Source organism: Rattus norvegicus, chromosome 13 (assembly GCF_036323735.1).
Source record: "Rattus norvegicus strain BN/NHsdMcwi chromosome 13, GRCr8, whole genome shotgun sequence".
Lineage (NCBI taxonomy): Eukaryota > Metazoa > Chordata > Mammalia > Rodentia > Muridae > Rattus > Rattus norvegicus.
Genome location: NC_086031.1, coordinates 105,793,585 through 105,811,745, shown reverse-complemented (window position 1 = coordinate 105,811,745; position 18,161 = coordinate 105,793,585). Strand labels below are relative to the sequence as shown.

The following is an 18,161-nucleotide window of genomic DNA, read 5'->3' as shown; positions in this document are numbered from 1 at the left end:
ACTCAGGAGGCAGAGGCAGAGGCAGGTGAATCTCTCTGAGCTCAAGGTCACTGTGGTCTACAGAGCTAGTTCTGGGACAATCAGGGCTACACAGAAAAACCCTGTCTCAAAACCCCAAATAATTAATAATAATATATATAAATATAATATAATTATAATATAATTATAATAATTATATGTCTAAGTATATTTAGTATTTTTATTGTAGGGGAGCTCATTACATCCTGTGTCATTGAGTGTTTTTAACCTGAATGCATTGATTTCATTATAAAATACTAAAGCAACATCAGTGAAGTACAGAAGGGCCTGGACTTTGCTAGGATAAGTTCAGGTAAGTCGAGTCAAACACATAAAAAATGGGAGGGAGGGTGTGCAGGCCTGGGTGCTCTGCCTGCCTGCCTTGGTAGGATTGGCCTTCTTCAACAGGTTCTCACTATGCAAATCAGGCTTCCCACACACAATCCTCCTGCCTCTCCCTCCCTCGTTGTGGAATTACCGGTGTGTGCCACTATACCCAGCTTCTGCACTTTTTAAAGGTTGCACTAAATCCTGCTTCCCCTCCTGGGAATAACTGATTATAAAAACCAACAAACAAATGAGTAACAAAGCACACGCTGCTGCAGTGCCTTGAAGCTCCAGACCAAAGTCATCTTGAAGGTGGTTGACATTGTAACTGTAACCAAAGGTCATGAGGTCAGCTCAGTTACCACAGCATCCTTCATCCCCCACTCTCACTCCCTCACATCTTGCTCACTGATCTTCCACATGCCCTTTCCTCTGTGTTTCTCTCACCTCTCTTGCCACTTCAGTCACTCTCATTGTCCCCCTTGCTCCTTACTTTGTACCTTGCCAGCAGAATTATGCCGACGTGAAGCTCCTGGACCAACCCGAGAAAGTATCACAGTATGAAGCAGATGCCTTCCTTACATAGTGTATATACCATGGCTCCAGGCTCAGCCAGCATGCTGAGGCACTTGGGAATCCTTTTATCTCGAGCGCTGTGACCAACTTTTCACTCCATGTGTCTCAAGTCAAATTTAATGTCTTCTTGACACCCCCAACTTAAGATGCTTAGAAATGTTACATTGTTACAGAGGCTGCTATGGTTAAAAAATGTATGAGGATTAAGATAGCAGGAATGCGGAAGAGGATAAAGGATACGGTGTCTAGATGTATATGAAGATAGCCGTGCTGACCAGATAAGAGGAGGGATAGGGCTTTAGGAAAAATAACAAACCAGGTTGGGCAGGCTCTGGCCAGTTCCCATGAAGCCCCCACCTAAGAAATGTCTGCAAAGTACAGTTGCCCTTTTCCCTAGTAAACTTCCTGACTTTATGTGCGATCACACATTTGTACATGCTCTTGCATCTAATTATCACAGACTGAGTTCTGTGTAAGAACATTTTCTTCTTTCTTTCTGCTTCTTCTTCCTCTTCCTCCTCCTCCTCCTTTTCTGTGTTTTTGAGACAGGGTTTCTTTGTGTAGCCCTGACTGGATAGCCTTGAACTCGAGATCTACCAGCCTCTGCCTACTGAGTGCTGGTATTAAAGACATGCACTACTGCCCAGCTAGTTAGAACATTTTCTAGGAAAGCCAGTGCCTGCTGGAGACCGCAGGACGAGAAACTGCAGAACAAGACTTAAAGGAGCAGATGCTAGAGGAAGACAAAGCCATTGCCCCTCGACTGGAACTGCCCTCTACCCGGTGCAGTTTATACCTTACTATTTTCTCACTCTTCTCCAGCTGTGAACTATTCTGTCTGGAGCACAAGAAATTTCAGCCTCCACTGGAATGCTGGGGGAAGCATTTCATCCACAACAAAGGGCTGTGTGTAGGTAGAAACTGCTTCCTGTTCTGAGTCTGTTTTTTCCTAGACAAGTGATATACAGTGCTATACGCTCAGTGCTGGGCAGTCAGGGCACCCCTCGTCAACCACAGATTATTGTACTGCTAAAGCTATGGCATTCCATAGGTTAAGTGCAGTATGTGTATTTTTTACTCAAATGATAGTTTTAAAGTATTGGTCGATGCATCTGTTCTTTAAAGTCCAGTCTTCTTGCCCCCAAACAGAACCTCTCTGTAAACATCTTTAAATGGTTCTCATCAACTAGACAAGTTATAGTTCATGTTTCTCAAGATAACAGTTTGTTTGCTATATAAAACTCAGTAGATGGCACATGATTCCAATTCTAGCACTGTGGGGATGGAGTAGGGCAGGAGGCTTACTCCAAGTTCAAGGCTAGCCTGGGCTCCATAGGGAGTTCCAGGCTAGCAAGTGATACAAGCAAGACCCTGTCTCAATGAAGAAGGAGAGGAGGAAAAATAGATACACTATCACATTTCTAAGTAATAAAGAAGAGCTATTGATCAGCTGAGAGAAAAGGAGGAAAAGAACCAGTCCTGAAAGATATTTATGTGTGTGTGTGTGCGTGCATCATGCAGATATACCAATAAATATATATCATGATATAATTAAGTATATTGTAGTTATAAAGAACTATGTACATAGAAGTATGTGCAGTGTACATGTCAATTGTTTTGATGTGATTTGCATGCACATGGTTTCTTCATGTAAAGCATATGAAGCTCTTTAGGGCGTTCGTAGAGTTGCACAACTGTCATCATGAAAGTATTTTATCAGCCCAACAAGACCATTAGGAGTTATTCACCATCTTTCCTGGAATTCTCTAACTGTAGGAAAACAACTATTTTCTTTCTCTAAAGATTTATGTATTCTAGACATGTCAGATAAGTTGAATCCTAGAATTTACAGCCTTTTGAGTTTGGCTCCTTTGTATTTGTTCAGGGTTTATCTGTGTTGTAAATAGCATTGGAATATCACCCATACGTATTGCAAAAATTTCCATTGTCTGGGTATATACCACATGTGTCAATCAGTTCGTTAACTGGCAGAAGTTTGGGTTGTTTCTACTCTGTAGGTGTTATGAAAACATTGCTGTGGATATTAATGAACTAATTTTTTTGTGGGCCTGTCTTCAGTACTTTTAAAAGTATACCTAGGCGTGAAATTGTGGGACAGATAACAGTAACTGTTTAAATTTTTGAAAGTATTTTCTAAGACAGCATGCTACACTCTTTAATATCCCCCCAGCAAAGGAAGGTGGCTTAGGTTCTCCACACCCTTATGTTCCTTCTTTTTGATCACAGCCATCTAGAATGATTGCTTTTAATTGTCAGCTTCATTGGATTAAGACAAACCTAAGGGATTGGTGCAGCCCTCCTCATCGGGTTGGCATTTCCAGAGACAAGTTATATCACTCGGGCACTAAACGAATCAATGACTTAACCTCTTGATAGTTTCAGAATTTGGTGGCATTTGGGAGAGGTGGTTAAAGTAGGAGGTAGGGCTTAGCCGCAGGGAGTAGGTCACTCAGGGATGTGTCCTTGGGTTATATCTCACTAGGGACTTTCTTGTGTTTCCCTTTCTGTTTGCTGCAAGGTAAGTTGCTCCACCATGCTTCCCTTCCATAGCTTTAGCAGTACAATAATCTGTGGTTTACAATGAATGGAAACAAATGTTTACTCCTTTTAAGTAGCTTATGTTAGATATTTTGTCACAGTGATGCAAAAGTAACCAATACACCTTCTTTCTAGTAGCTGTGAAATGGCAGTTCCTTGTTTTGATTTGCATTTCTCTCATGGTTAATGATGAGTATCTTTTCATGTGCCCACTAACAATTTGTATACTTTCTTTGGAGAAATAACCATCAAACTTTTTTCTGCCTTTAAGTTCTTTTTATAGTTGAATTATAAATTTATATATTCTAAAAGCAACCCGATATTTTCCCATTTTGATGGTATATCACAAAGCCTTTTTTATATCCTAGTTATCTAATTTTTTCTGTTGTTGCTTATGCTTTTGCTGCCACATCTAAGAAATCATTGCCTACTCCAATACTGCAAAGATTTATTGTTAGGTGTGAAACTAAAATGGTAGCTACATTGTTATACACTGTAACAAGTCTCCATACCTTTCAAGAGTGTCTGTTTCCTAAGCCTAATGTATCCTGCAAACCATGTCTTTCAGCCTCCGCTGAACTTGTAACCCCTTGATATATACCCATCCTGTTGCCTTGCTAAACTCCTGAACACCTTGTGATGACAACCCCTTCCACATGATGTATTCTTGCTAGTATCTACCCCACAGGCAACCTCAAGCCCTGAGTTCCCCATTCTTCTCTTCAATTGCTAAGTGCCAATTATCTCGACAGCTGTTTTCCTATTAACCCTAACTCTTCTCCATAAAAGGGACCTCAAAAACTAGTGAGGTGCTGCTTTCTGAAACCCTGACTTAGGGGAGTCTAGTCATCTGACCAGTCCCCCTTTGCACTTCTAAATATAGCTTGCTTTAATCAAACATCGTGGAAATGGTTTTTTTAATAGGTCTAAAATATGTTCCAAAAGGACAAACAGATGTTGGCTGCCAAACTTTCTCAGTATTGCAAGTACCTGTTCTGAAGTCCTTGCTACTCTCAACTCTTCTCACCTTTGCCTCCTACCCTAAGCCTCTCCAACCCCTGAACTTCCCTTACTACAACTGTATTAGTTTGTATATCATTATCCAGCTGCCCAGAATCATTTATTAACCAAATACTTCTTTCCTTTCCTTTTTTTAAAAAAATTTTTTGTTTGTTTATTTTCAAAGCATGTTCTCACTGTATAGCTCTGGCTGCCCTAGAACTCACTATGTAAACCAGGCTGGCCAGGAACTCACTGAGATCTGCCTGCTTCTGCTCCCCCACCCCAAGTGCAGGGATTAAAGGAGTGTGTCACTACATGATTTTCTGTGTCAACCTGACAGAAACTGAAGTTATCACAGAGAAAGGAGCCTCAGTTGTGGAAATGCCTCCATGAGACCCAGCTGTAAGGCATTTTTTTTTTCAACTAGTAACATCCCTCCATGGCCTCTGCATCAGCTCCTGCTTCCTGACCTGCTTGAGTTCCAGTCCTGACTTCCTTTGGTGATGAACAGCAATGTGGAAGTGTAAGCTGGATAAACCCTTTCTTCTCCAACGTACTTCTTGGTCATGATGTTTGTGCAGGAATAGAAACCCTGACTAAGGCATTACATTTGGCTAACAAATATTCTTCTTCCATTGGATGGTCTTAGCAAGCTGATAAAAACCATCTGATCAGCTCTAGGAGGGCGCTGAACTCCATCCCCTCCACTGCTCTGTCCTTCCTATGCCAGCCAGTTCTGTGCTGCTTTGATCACTGTTGCTTACGGTATGTTTAACATTAAGTACACAAGTCTTTCAACTTTATTTTATTTTTTCAAGATTGGTGCATTGAATTTCCATATGGATTTTACAATCAGATTATCCAATTTTTGAAAAAAAAAAGCCAGATGGAATTATGATTAAGATTGTGATGTGTCTGTGAATGCCCTGGGAACACGACCATCTTAACAGTGAAGTCCTTTTGCTTACAGGTCTTTAATTTCAGTTATGGTTATGGTTATGTTATGGTGTCAAAGTAAAGCCTCTATATGTCTTTTATTCAGTTTATTTCTAAGTATTTTCTTTTTATGCTATTGTTAATATATTTGTTTTACTCATTCTATTTATAATTGATTTTTTTTTTTTTTGGTTCTTTTTTTCGGAGCTGGGGACCGAACCCAGGGCCTTGCGCTTCCTAGGTAAGCGCTCTACCACTGAGCTAAATCCCCAGCCCCTATAATTGATTTTTAAAAATGTTAATCTTGTATGTTCCAATTCTGCTGAGCTTAGCTACAAGTTCTAAAAGTGTCTCTCAAGCTAATCATTAGATCGAATCATGCTACCTGTACCCTGAAGGGTCTTAAGAATGATGGCAGCTGCATTGGTATTGGGGGGGGGTGTGCAGTGCAGAGCTGCACTAGCGGTGGCTTGTAGGGCTAATCAAGGTGCTGCATCAGCTGGCCGCTCAGGGAGGCAGGAGGTTTTACTAGTTTATCCTGCACTGTCTGTGTCTGCCTTCGGGCAGCACCAGGACACTGCTCAGGGGGTGGGGAAATGCAGTCTGAGAGCAGGACAGAGCCAGAGCTGGCTCAGGGGTCCCTGGACCTGCAAGGAGGCCACGGCCGTCAGGTTCTCAGGCTCTTGGACATCCAGGCACCGCTGGGATGCCGAGGAAGAGCTGAGAATGGAGTGGGGACCCACAAGCTGAATGTAGCCCAGGGCTGAGGGGAAGAAGCGGAGCTCTCTGTCTGGTCCCTGGGGGTCGTCCTCGGCTTGACAGTGGCAGGCTATAGGCTTGGTTTGGTGGTGGCTGCTGCTGGAGGCACAGAGAGGCCTTCTACAGGCAGCTCTGTAGGTGAGGGCCTTCTCCGTGGTTTTAAGACATTTATTGTCATGGCAGAGGGTGGATGAGTAAAACTGTACCCCACTTCTCAGGGTGGGCTTGAGATTAAATACCTTTTGCAGGGAGGAGTGTCTGGGAAGGAAGACTTACTGGCTAAGCATCCAGGCCTTTAGGTATGGTGGAGATCTGTCTTGAGCCTACCTGACTGTGGTCACATCCTCTACGTGTGGAGGGGTTTGGGTCTTGCCCTTCTGTGACTGATGGCCACAGATCTATGGAGGGCTGTGGCTAGTGACCAGCCTGGTTTCCTAGGAGTCACGTGAAAGGCCCACCATCTCTCAGGGTCACCCAGGTTTCAAACCTCCTCAACTGGGAACCAGGGTGCTTTTCACGGTTCCACAGTGGCTTTCTCAAAACAGTGTGGTGTCATGCTGAAAGTGTTCACTCTTCTCATTAGGAACCTGAATCACCTGAGTCTTAAGGCTGAGGAAGAGATATGTTTAGAACATTTGTTTATTGCACAGCATTTGATCCTTGGCAAAGCACAGAGAAAATTCAGGCAGGAGATTGGTACATTAAATGTGATCTCTCAAGGAAAGTCATCGATAATGTTTCACATTACCTTTCAGCTGGATGTAACTGAAAACATATTTCTACTTTTAAAGTTTCACTCAGCATTCCCAGTCAACACGGAGGCAATAATTCTAACAATCAGTGTTGACGTGCTTCACTTAGGAGGCGGCCTTCTAAGGTAGCACGATCTTGACCTTGGTAACTGAAAGAAATCAGCCCAGCTCTGTCCTTGTCTCACGACATCTCTTTTGGCTTCTGCAAGGCACCAAGCACACACATGGTGTGTAAATACACATGCCAGACAAACACTTCATAAACATAAAATGAAAATAAATGTAAAAGTAGACAAGCAAACAAAGAAATAGAATTGCAATAGAGACTTTAGTGAGACCAATGCCTGCCCAGCTTACCTCACAGGATTGCTCTTAAGGGTCCAGGGAGCTGCTGATAGGCTGTCTGCTGTGGACAGACTGTCTTCGCAGAGCTCAGAAGAGTAACGTTTCCAGCAGGGTGGGCTAAGTTGTACCTTAGGGCAATGCCTTAGTTGTAGTTAAATAATTTCCTTGTTTTTATCAGGGTCAATTCTTTTTCTCATTTAAAACACGAGATTCCCCCTCTGAGAGGAGACCCTCTGGTGCTCAGTTTTAGCCCAGCCCTGAGGCTCAGGTGAAGGTGTATCCAGATATCACCCAGCTTTGTCTTGCAGGCTGAAAAGGATCAAGAGGTATGTGGTAGGAAAAATCATAGTTGAGGGGCTAGCAAGATGGCTCTGCAGTTAAGGACACGTGATACACTTGCAAAGGACCAGGTTCTATCTACAGCACCTACAAAGTGGTTCACAACCATCTGTAACTCCAGTTGCAGGAGACCCAGTGCCCTTTTTTGGCTTCAACAGGTACCAGGTACATACACGATGTGCAGACATACATGCAAGACAAATACTCATACACATACAATAAAAATAAATGTAAAACAAACGACAAACATCACAGTAGAGCTCAGGAAGGGAACAGATGGTGGCCTTAACCTTCATCACAGAGCCAAGGCTCTGTCATCACGGCAGGCATGGACAGGGCGACCCCATGTCTTATCACAATGCACATGGGTTAGCTGTTTGTCTTAGGGTTTCATGGCTGTGAAGAGACACCATGATCCCTGCAACTCTTATAAAGAAAAACATTTAACTGGAGCTGGCTTACAGTTTCAGAGGCTTAGTCCGTTATCATCATGGCAGGAAGCATGGCAGTGTGTAGGCAGACATGATGCTGGAGAAGGAACTTAGAGTTCTATATCCAGATTCGAAGGCAGCAGGAAATGAGTGTCACACTAGACCTGACGAGCATTTGAGACCACAAAGCCCATCTCCTAGTGACACATGTCTTCCACCTACTCCAACAAAGCCATGTCTCCTAGTAATGTTCCCTTGGCCAAGCATTCAAACGCCTAAGTCCATAGGCCCTTACCTTCATTACCTATTCAAACCACCACTCTGCCCAGCTTCCTCTTTCCTTAATATGGATGTCAAGATGGACTTTATAAACTAAGCAGCATAGCAGTTTATGATAACCAAAGCCAGTCGTTTCAGCATACAGTTTCCTAGAGAGGTCTAGGGCCAAGTATTTGGCACTAGAGCCAGACTGCCTTGGATTTCTATCCTTTATTTTTTTTTCTTTTTTCGGAGCTGGGGACCGAACCCAGGGTCTTGTGCATGCTAGGCAAGCGCTCTACCACTGAGCCAAATCCTCAACCCCGTCTCTATCCTTTTTTTTTTTTTAAGATTTATTTATTTATTTTGTATATGAGTACACTGTAGCTGTCTTCTGACACACCAGAAGAGGGCATTGGATTCCATTACAGATGGTTGTGAGCCACCATGTGGTTGCTGGGATTTGAACTCAGGACCTCTGGAAGAGCAGTCGGTGCTCTTAACCACTGAGCCATCTCTCCAGCCCCCAGTCTCTATCCTTTATTAACCATGAATTTGCCTTTCTATCATCTTCCTGTGCCCTATTTCCTCATCTGTAAAAAGTACATAATTATAGAAATTATTATGATAATTGAAAAAATCAGTATCATTGACTATAAGATGCATTTTAACTAGTCATGGTAGACTTCAAAGTAATTACTTAAGAAAATATATTAACCCCTAAAATAAAATGGAAGCATAGGTTAAAATCCATGCCAACTGCTTTCAAATAAAATAGTTGCTGGGGAGATGGTTTTAGTGAAAGTTCGCAGACTTTCCCCCAGTTCTGTTGTTCTCTGTGTTGATTGCAGAGCCTTGTGTATGCTAGGCAAGCACTCCACAGTGAATGACCTTCTGCCAGGCTCTTCCCTAGAATTTCTTATTCAGTATTGAGTGGCAGATTCTATGAATCTGTTTCATTAGCAAATACAGTTCTCCTGGGTTCTGATGCAGGTGATCCATGGCACCTAAAACCAACTTTTAATTTTTTACATAATTTTACATTTCTAGAACAATACAAAAGGAATAAAAAGCAGGGCTATTAATCATTACTTTATCAATCCCTTTTTCTGTCTCAAAGTGTTTTTAATACAATTTGAGAAGATGTTGCACATTATATCTCTACCTTAAAAACTTCAGTGCTTCCTAAGAATAACAATAATGTCTCTAAATAACTACTGCTGGTTATTCAGGAAATCTTACATTAATACAGTACTATCATCTCATGCATAATACATACATAATACATTGATTTAATAATGCCCTTTGTAGCGCCTCTCTTCCCCAATATGAGATCCATTCCAGGGACACACATTATCTCTAGAGTGACATCCTTTTTTTAAAAAAAAAATTCTGGAACTGTGCATTAGCCTATCTTCATTCCTCTTATGAGATTGACATTTTTTAAATGAATACAAGCTAGTTCTTTATAAACCATTCCTTAGTGCAGGTTTGGCTGATGTCGTGGTTAGATTTTTGGTTATGTGGTTTTGGCTAGGATCCTATATAAATACTATATCTTTTTCAAATCTCATCTCTGTGGGAATGGCACCAACTTGCTTCCTAGTGTTGAGATTGACCACACTTTAGGAAATACTTGACTACTTTGAGAATTATTGGAATAGATACTTTCTAACCATTGAGGGCTCAGAATTCTTGGGAACTGTCTGGTTGTGTGCTAGTCTGTGAGGGCACTTACCCTCCTGCTGCTTCAGAAGCTGATTGCCCATTATCTACAGCTGCTGTGATATTCAGACCACTCAGCACCTTCCTGTCTCCTGCATGCAGTTTCTACCTTCACCCCGTGCTATCCTTAGTAACTCTGGACCCTGGTTTTTATCTGTGAAATATATCATGTAACATAAATCCAGCCTTGCTGGTATTTTGAAATTAGCAGAGTCAAGGTAATTTGCTTCTTGCCACAGTTTTGCAGGGCAGTTTCCTTTGACATGGGTGTTTAAAGAGCTCCTCAGTTTTGTCTTAAAGAATCCATGAACTGTGATCCATGGTTTACTTTATTATTTACATTGCCATAAAAAGTTTCCAGCCACTTTCCTGAGTACTTCCTAATGACAGAGTACATAGTTCTCTCATCATTCACTCATTTGTCTTACCAGTCCCCTGATTCCAACTTACTGCCGATCCCTACGCTATGCATACTCTCTTAACAGCTGGAGAAGACTTTCTGTTGGACCATTCTATAGACAAGTAAACAGAATTAAATGTCTTTCTTTTTTTTTTTTTTTTTGAAACCAGAACATTTATTTTATGACCGATTGAAATCCTCAAGATGAACTGGATGCTGCAACAGCTGCCCTCTTGGGTTTAGGTGTTGTTCCTTCACGGAATCCATGTCTGACAATCTTTAGGTGCCTCATCCGACCAGTCCCGGGAGTGTTTCGCCTCTTAGCCTTGGCACTCCAGTTACACTTTCTCTTGCACTTGGCAGGGTAGCCACATTTGCCACAGGTCAACTTCTGAAGGTGGTGGGCCTTGGAGCCACAGCAGCGGCACAGTGTGTGCGTCTTATTGCGACGCTTTCCAAAGGATGACGTTCCTTTTGTCATCTTGCTTCTACCGGCGAGGCCAAAGAGACCGGAAGAGACTAAATGCCTTTCTTGACACCAGACAACTAACATTTGGTCACACTGGGACCTAACTCAGTACTTGATTAACCAGAAATGATTCTGTTTGGATGCCATCATGCTGGGAGGATAAGCGACATCCCTCAGTTTCAACACACTGGCTTAGAGCACCTGGCAACACTCCACTGCTGCTCAACCTTACACAATGGCTGGGAAACTTCAGTGTTGAAATAATTATTATAAATCTCGACGGCGGGTTCACTACCTGTCTAAATGGTTTATGTTCCTGAATGAAACACACACACAGAGCCTTTGTATTTTAATATGCCTTAAACAGCACTAGGGTGGGTCACTGCCTACCCTCCACTGCTGATAGAATCTACCTCCTGACAGTAATTCCAGTAATTACTTATTAAATTCCATGTTCTGTCTTGGCTGCCTTAGACCCAGGTGAGCAGCCCCCTGGGCTGTGCTCTCTCAACTCCTTCACATGGTGGCTATGCCTCTCTGTCCAGCACTCTTCCTAGGCATGGCTCCCCTCTCCTCTCCTCTCCTCTCCTCTCCTCTCCTCTCCTCTCCTCTCCTCTCCTCTCCTCTCCTCTCCTCTCCTCTCCTCTCCTCTCCTCTCCTCTCCTCTCTTCTCCCCCAGCATGGTGGATCTCCTCCTCCTTTTTCTCCTCCCAGTCCCAAGCCTGGCAAATCCCACCTCTGTCTGACCTCCCCAGCTATTTATTGGCTGTTGGCGTCTTTATTTCCCAATTGGACCCAACTGGGGCCAGGTTCCCAGAAGCTACTTACAGACCTTTGTGTAAGCAGTTTTTTGGGGAACATAATCAACATTTGTAATACAAGCAGCTACACTTCAAGAACTTTCTCTTTCAGCCCTTCAGGTGAAAACCTGAAATAATTTCACAATAGATTTATTTAAAATTGCTGAAAATGGAGATACAATCAATCCCTCTTCCACTTCTCATCCTTGGGCTACTATTTTCATGTTTTTATATGCTGAATAAAGTCATTGAAATGTAACCAAATAAATGTACACAGGGAAAATACAACCTTAGAAACCTGGCCTAATCATTAAACATGGTGTTTGGGAACTAACACTTCTGTTTATATTACCTCATGCAGGACTTTTTTTTTTTTTTTTTTTTTTTTTTTTTGGTTCTTTTTTTCAGAGCTGGGGACCGAACCCAGGGCCTTGCGCTTCCTAGGCAAGCGCTCTACCACTGAGCTAAATCCCCAACCCCTCATGCAGGACTTCTTAAATGGCCTCCTGACCCCCTTTCACCAGGTTTACAGGTATAATAATTGGGATACCATTCAAACATTGACCGTTTATAAGAAATCATAGAGAAATGTACTTTCAAACTATTATTTGGTATGTATATAATTTTACCATCCATTGAAGCCAAGAACAACTCTACCTACAGAAATGGATGAGCTCATTTATTTGTTAGTTATTTTGAGGGTCCTGGATAATGAACTCAGGGCCGCATGTAGATGAGGCAAGTCCTCGAACACTGAGCTATTTTATTTGGTGAGAAAAGGTCTCACTAAGTGGCCTTAAATTCATTCTTTACTCAAAGGAAGTCTTGAATCTGTGATCTTCCTGAGTCAGTTTCCCAAGTATCTGGGATTACAAATCTGCTCCATGTTTTAAATTTGTGTTTATTTCAACATCAAGAACTACATTTTAGCCAAATATTTGATTTTATAAGGGCACATAAGAACTTCAGTTTTTCAGAGTTGGCTGATACCTGGCTTTGTGTCGTCAATGCTGAGGACACTGCTTTTTACATATATGTGTAGTACAAAATGGCAGAAATGGATTACAGCCATTTCAGAATTGTTGAAAATTCTGTTCTAACCCAGAGCCAAAATTAATTATTTTTAAGTGAAATTTGACTCAGCAACTCAAGATTCTTATTTTTTTTAATAAATTAAGCATTCTATCACAATATAGTACAAAGATAAACTAATTTGATACATTCTAACAAATGAAAGAAAAATACTAAGACCTGGTTTTCAATAATTGAACTGCTGTTTCTATAAAAGCAAAAAACTTTGCATTTGGAGTAAAAGCACATACGGTAGTCTCAACACTGAGCTGAGGTGTTTTGGGTAGCGCTCATTGGTGCTACATGGTTGACTATGTGCACAGTACAGAGTGTACACACTGTATTTTCAGACCAAAGGCTACACTGAAGCTCATGATGCCACAGAAGCAAGTGCCTCAGAAATCATGTTTTCGGTTCATCATGGTTTTGATTTTCAATTAATATTGGGCTATTGCGCAGTCAGGAACCATTTATTGTTGCCAGTTTATCTTTCATGGTCCCCACATTCAGTTACATGATCTCATATGTTTAAGAAATTTGGTCTAATGTAGACTGTCCAAACACATCTTTAAATACATCTCTTTTTATGACTATTTGTTATGACAAATCGTATATGACCCTCATATACTATTTCATATATAGAAGGAATATATCAGGTGGTATAGATTTATACAATGTATTTTCTGAATACAGACAATGTGTTTGGGTTTATAATGAATTCTTAGGAAAAGTAGGATTGACTGGAAAACACCTTCAACTTTTGAGATAAGCATTGTGCAAAAACTCTCTCAAACCAAACAGGTCAAGGGGCCTGAGTTTGCATTAAGAAAACTCTTCTAGTTGAACATCAAGATCTCAGAACAGGACTGAAGTGAGAGCCTATTTATTTTAAACATTTAAACTTTTAACAGCCGAATGGTAGGAAAGAAAGATTATTTCAAAGCAGATGGTATATTAAAATATAGTTTAGATATATACAACATGTATACATATTCTCATATATATATTATCTTTTCTTAACTTATATTCTTTCTTTTGTTTGCCTTGGTGATGCTCTGGATTGAACTTGGAGACTCACTCGTGCTAGGCATTAATTGTTGGGGCTAGTTGTTTTCTGACAGGCTTACTCTATGCCTAGGCTGGCCTTGAATCTACTTTAGAGCCCTGACTAGTCTTCTGCCTCCGCCTCCCAAGATCTGGCATTAGAAGCGTATGCCACTGTCTTGGTCACTGTTCTGTGGCTGTAAGGGGACACCATGATCAACACAACTCGTATAAAGGAAGCATTTAATTGGGGCTTGTATATAGTTTAAGAAAATTAGTTCAGTATTACCATGGTGGCAAGCATAGTGGCAGGCAGGAAGACATGATACTGAGGCAATAGCTGAGAGCTTTATATCCTGATCCACTGCAGCTGTGTGTGTAGAGTTAGGGCATGGAGACAGAGAGACATTCTGAGCCTGGAATAGGCTTTTGAAATTTCCTGCAGCAAGGCCATAACTCCTCCAGCAAGGCCACACATGCTAATCCTTCCCTGACAGCTCATCAACTGGGGAGTAAGCATGCAAATATATGATCCTATGGAGTCCAATCTCATTGAAACCACCACGGCTACCATGTCCAGTTCCTTACCTTAACTTAATTGTTTAATAGGAAATATATATATATATATATATATATATATATATATACACATATGTATATATTGGAGTGATCTTTTTGTGTACAGATTGTCTTTGTATTATTCAAATGCTGATTTCTGTGCTGGCAGAGAATTGAGTGCACACCCGGACTTTGATCTTGCTATTTGTATAGATATGTTAGATCTTGTAAACATCCTCTCCAATACCTTTTGATTGGTTTTAATAAAGAACTGAACAGCAATAACTGATGGAGGAGGGGTTGGGGATTTAGCTCAGTGGTAGAGCGCTTGCCTAGGAAGCGCAAGGCCCTGGGTTCGGTCCCCAGCTCCGAAAAAAAGAACCAAAAAAAAAAAATAATAACTGATGGAGGAGAGGAAAGGAGGACTTCCTGGAGAGATAGAAACTCTGAAAAAGAAACAGGCATGGGAGATTCATCAGTCAGACATGGAGGCAAGAGATTTGTAAGCCAGACATGGAAGGTGATGCAAATACCAGTATCAGGAGGTAATGACTAGGTACATGACAGACCATAGATCAGTGTAGATGGGATAATTTAAAGTATAAGCGCTAGTAGGGAACAAGCCTAAGCAAAGATCTTAAGCAATCATAATTAATAAAAGGTCTCCATGTCATTATTTGAGAACCAGCAGACCAAGAAAATCACATTATAATTTGTGAACATTGCAGGGCATAAATACAGATTTACAGCTTGAAAAGGGGGCAAAATGGAAAGGTGGGAAAAGGTTTCCCTAAAAGCCACACATGCTCTGAACTAGGTGGGAGAAGAGGTCCCAGTGCATAGAAGCCATGGTTTCTTCCACATACAGCACAGTGCATGAACTAACCATGCCTGTAGTAGAACCAGCTTGTGATTTTCCCTGACTAGCTTATGAATAAATGAGACTTGGACTGTGGTTATTTTATTTGGTTTTGACAATTACTGGGGGATAACCCTTAATCTATTTTTCTAACTGCTGGCCTGGCAACTTACCCAGCACTGTACCCCAAATACTTGCTGTTTCTCCTGGCCACATGTTTATGATACCTCTCTTCTCATGGCACCCTCTCTTTTCTCTTCCTCATACTCTCTTCCTCCACTCAACCAGGTAACTTGAAAACTCACCTACCTCTAGTCTCTGTAGTAATTGACTGTAGCTTTTTTATTTAACCAATAGTTTTAAATTAAGGAACTATGTTTGCACAACAAAATCTGGTTAGTGGAGAATCCAGTTCTAGCCTAGACCTATGTATGGGTAAAAAATTTAGCATTACAATACATAGCAAAAGCCCAAACTCCAACAATTCCCCATTTTTGTCTAAATAAAAAGGCTCTTTTGGTTATAATAATAAACAACATTCAATAGAAACAAATATGAACATTTGTGAAAACTGTTAAGAGTTACATTTAAAAGGTCTAGTCTGTTAATATTTGGCAACTCCTATCTATCCTGGTCAGTTCAGAGTTCTGTATCTAAATTAATTTCTATCCTAACTTGCATTATCAACCTGAAAAATATCTTCTTAGACCTAGAACATCTTCAATACTAAAGAACTTAAGCTTATAGTAAGGTTATAACTATCTAGTCTTCAATGTCATCAGAGACCTGAAAAGGAATGAATATTACCTGAGTATGCAGGAAGTGCAGGGACACAACTTCCAAAAATTAAGAAATGACAGAGATAGCTGATTGCCTAGATAGTTCCTAATATTCTCTGTAACATTGGAGCATCTGTCTTCAACCTTCTGGCCCAGAACATCTGACAGACCTTTTGTGAAGCAGAAATTATGAAGGACTTGCTTACCCTGTCTTGGCAGAGCTTGGCAGTTGACTTCCCTGTATCCATTTATCCTTTCTGGATAGGATTCTGTCTGCAGATGAAGTTAGGGCATTTTCTTTGCCCAGTGGCTAACTTGCCACAATTGCAGTCATCTCCAAATGGAGCTCCTAATCCATTGGTGTTCATAATCTTGTAAGTTGACCAGGGTATTGCCAGGAGCTGAGATATCTCAATGTCAAAATGCCTTTAGTACAAACATCTTTAAATGCCATATTTTGTGAGTCTCTGAGCTTTCTGAAGATCATCTGTCTATTTATAGCATATGTGAACAAGGAAATGCTTCTTGTCTCCAGCTACATATCATGTATACAACCCAGGATGTATATTTCTGTGATATACTTATGATAAATACATATATATATACACACATATATATGTGTGTGTGTGTGTGTGTGTGTCAGACTACTACCTGACAAGGCCATGAGTTTAACTATTAACATGCATTACTTAATTATCCTAAACAGTTTGTAATAGCAGTTATTAAACAAATTAGGACTAAATCCTTTATTTTTAAATGAGTTGTATAGGCAGGCATAATGCCTGTCTAAAAGCTGAACCATGTAGGAGGAATGGAAGGCCTCACTGACAAAGCAGTGGCATATGCCTTCCTGGGATTTCTATTTCTGACAGAAGCTCCTGGCCTTCTCCATCATGGTAAAATAACCCTACTCCCTGTGGAGTTATAAAAATTATGTGGAACTGTTAACTGGCTCAAACCTTTCTCTAGGTCAGGAGGTGAGGCACATTGGAGGGGCCGAGTAGCCCTTCCTCCAGGGTTAAACTAACATCTACAGCTACATCAACTCTAGAAAGGCATGATCCATGGAAACCCCTCCTGACCATAATTCCGTGGTCCCTTGAGGGAGTCCTAGGAATGTGGTTACACCAGGCCCACTCTGATCGACTTAAGGTTATTTTCAAGTTTGAGATTGCCTTCTGCCTAGCCCTCAAGGTGAGAGGCTTAGCAAGGAGAACTTGTAACAGTGAACCAGACAAAATAATTCTACCATTCTCTCTGATATTCTTAATCATCATGAGCTGATTCTATCAGCTTTTAAATAATGGAGGGGAATTCACAAGCTTATAGAATAATCACCCACTAGCAGACAAGTATCTTACTACTTTCCCCCAGCTGCCAATACAGTTAAACCCCATAGCATACCTAGCTCTCACCCCATTCCCAAGGCCACCATGGCCTTTTCTGATGCTAATGAAGCCAGATATGGGGTCCTTATCCAGAATTGGGGGTGGGGGTAGACAACATGACTCACATTCTCCCTAATCCTGGCTCAGTGCAACTAGGTGAATTATTTGGACTCATGAAAATGTTTGAGTGTTGACAACAGGAGCCAGTCAATATTTTCTCAGATAGCCAATATGCAATGCAGACTGACTGTACCCTGTCTTTCTCCAATACTAAAGAGCAAACAGCCCTGTTAGTGTCTGCAGGAGACCAATCCAGAAGGCTCTCAAGAACAGGGCATATCCCTGGTTCATCTCACATATAAGATTGCATTCTAAACTGCCTGGCAAGTATGCAGAAGGAAATGAGAGAACTGATGCCCTGATTAGGGCTGTAGACATGGAATTGCTAGAACAAGCTAGAATGTTACTCCAGCAATTTCACCTTTCCCCTTAGAATTTGCATAAGCTCCTACCTGAATTGCCTATGTTGCAATGTAAACATCTTGCAAGGTCCTGTGCAATGTGCACACCTCTTGTGCCTTTGCGACCCCTTGGCAAAGCATGACTACTTTAGAGGCCTATTCAACAATGCAATCTGGCAAATGGATGTCACCCATTACCCAGACTTTGGTAATCTTAGGTATGTTCATGTTATGGTAGATACTTGCTTACCTTTCATATACACAGTGGCTATGTCAGTGAGACGGCCTCTCCTGCTATTAAGACC

General features: G+C 41.3%; 1 protein-coding gene across 1 annotated transcript; it reads right to left on the bottom strand.

Moving 5' to 3' along the window:
• Window positions 1-10,568: 10,568 nt before the first annotated feature.
• Rpl37l2 (ribosomal protein L37 like 2) lies at window positions 10,569-10,908 on the bottom strand. Its single transcript, XM_039091508.2, has one exon. It carries the CDS (start codon window positions 10,906-10,908, stop codon window positions 10,627-10,629), a length of 282 nt encoding a protein of 93 aa, XP_038947436.1. The 3' UTR covers window positions 10,569-10,626.
• Between the last annotated feature and the right edge of the window lie 7,253 nt (window positions 10,909-18,161).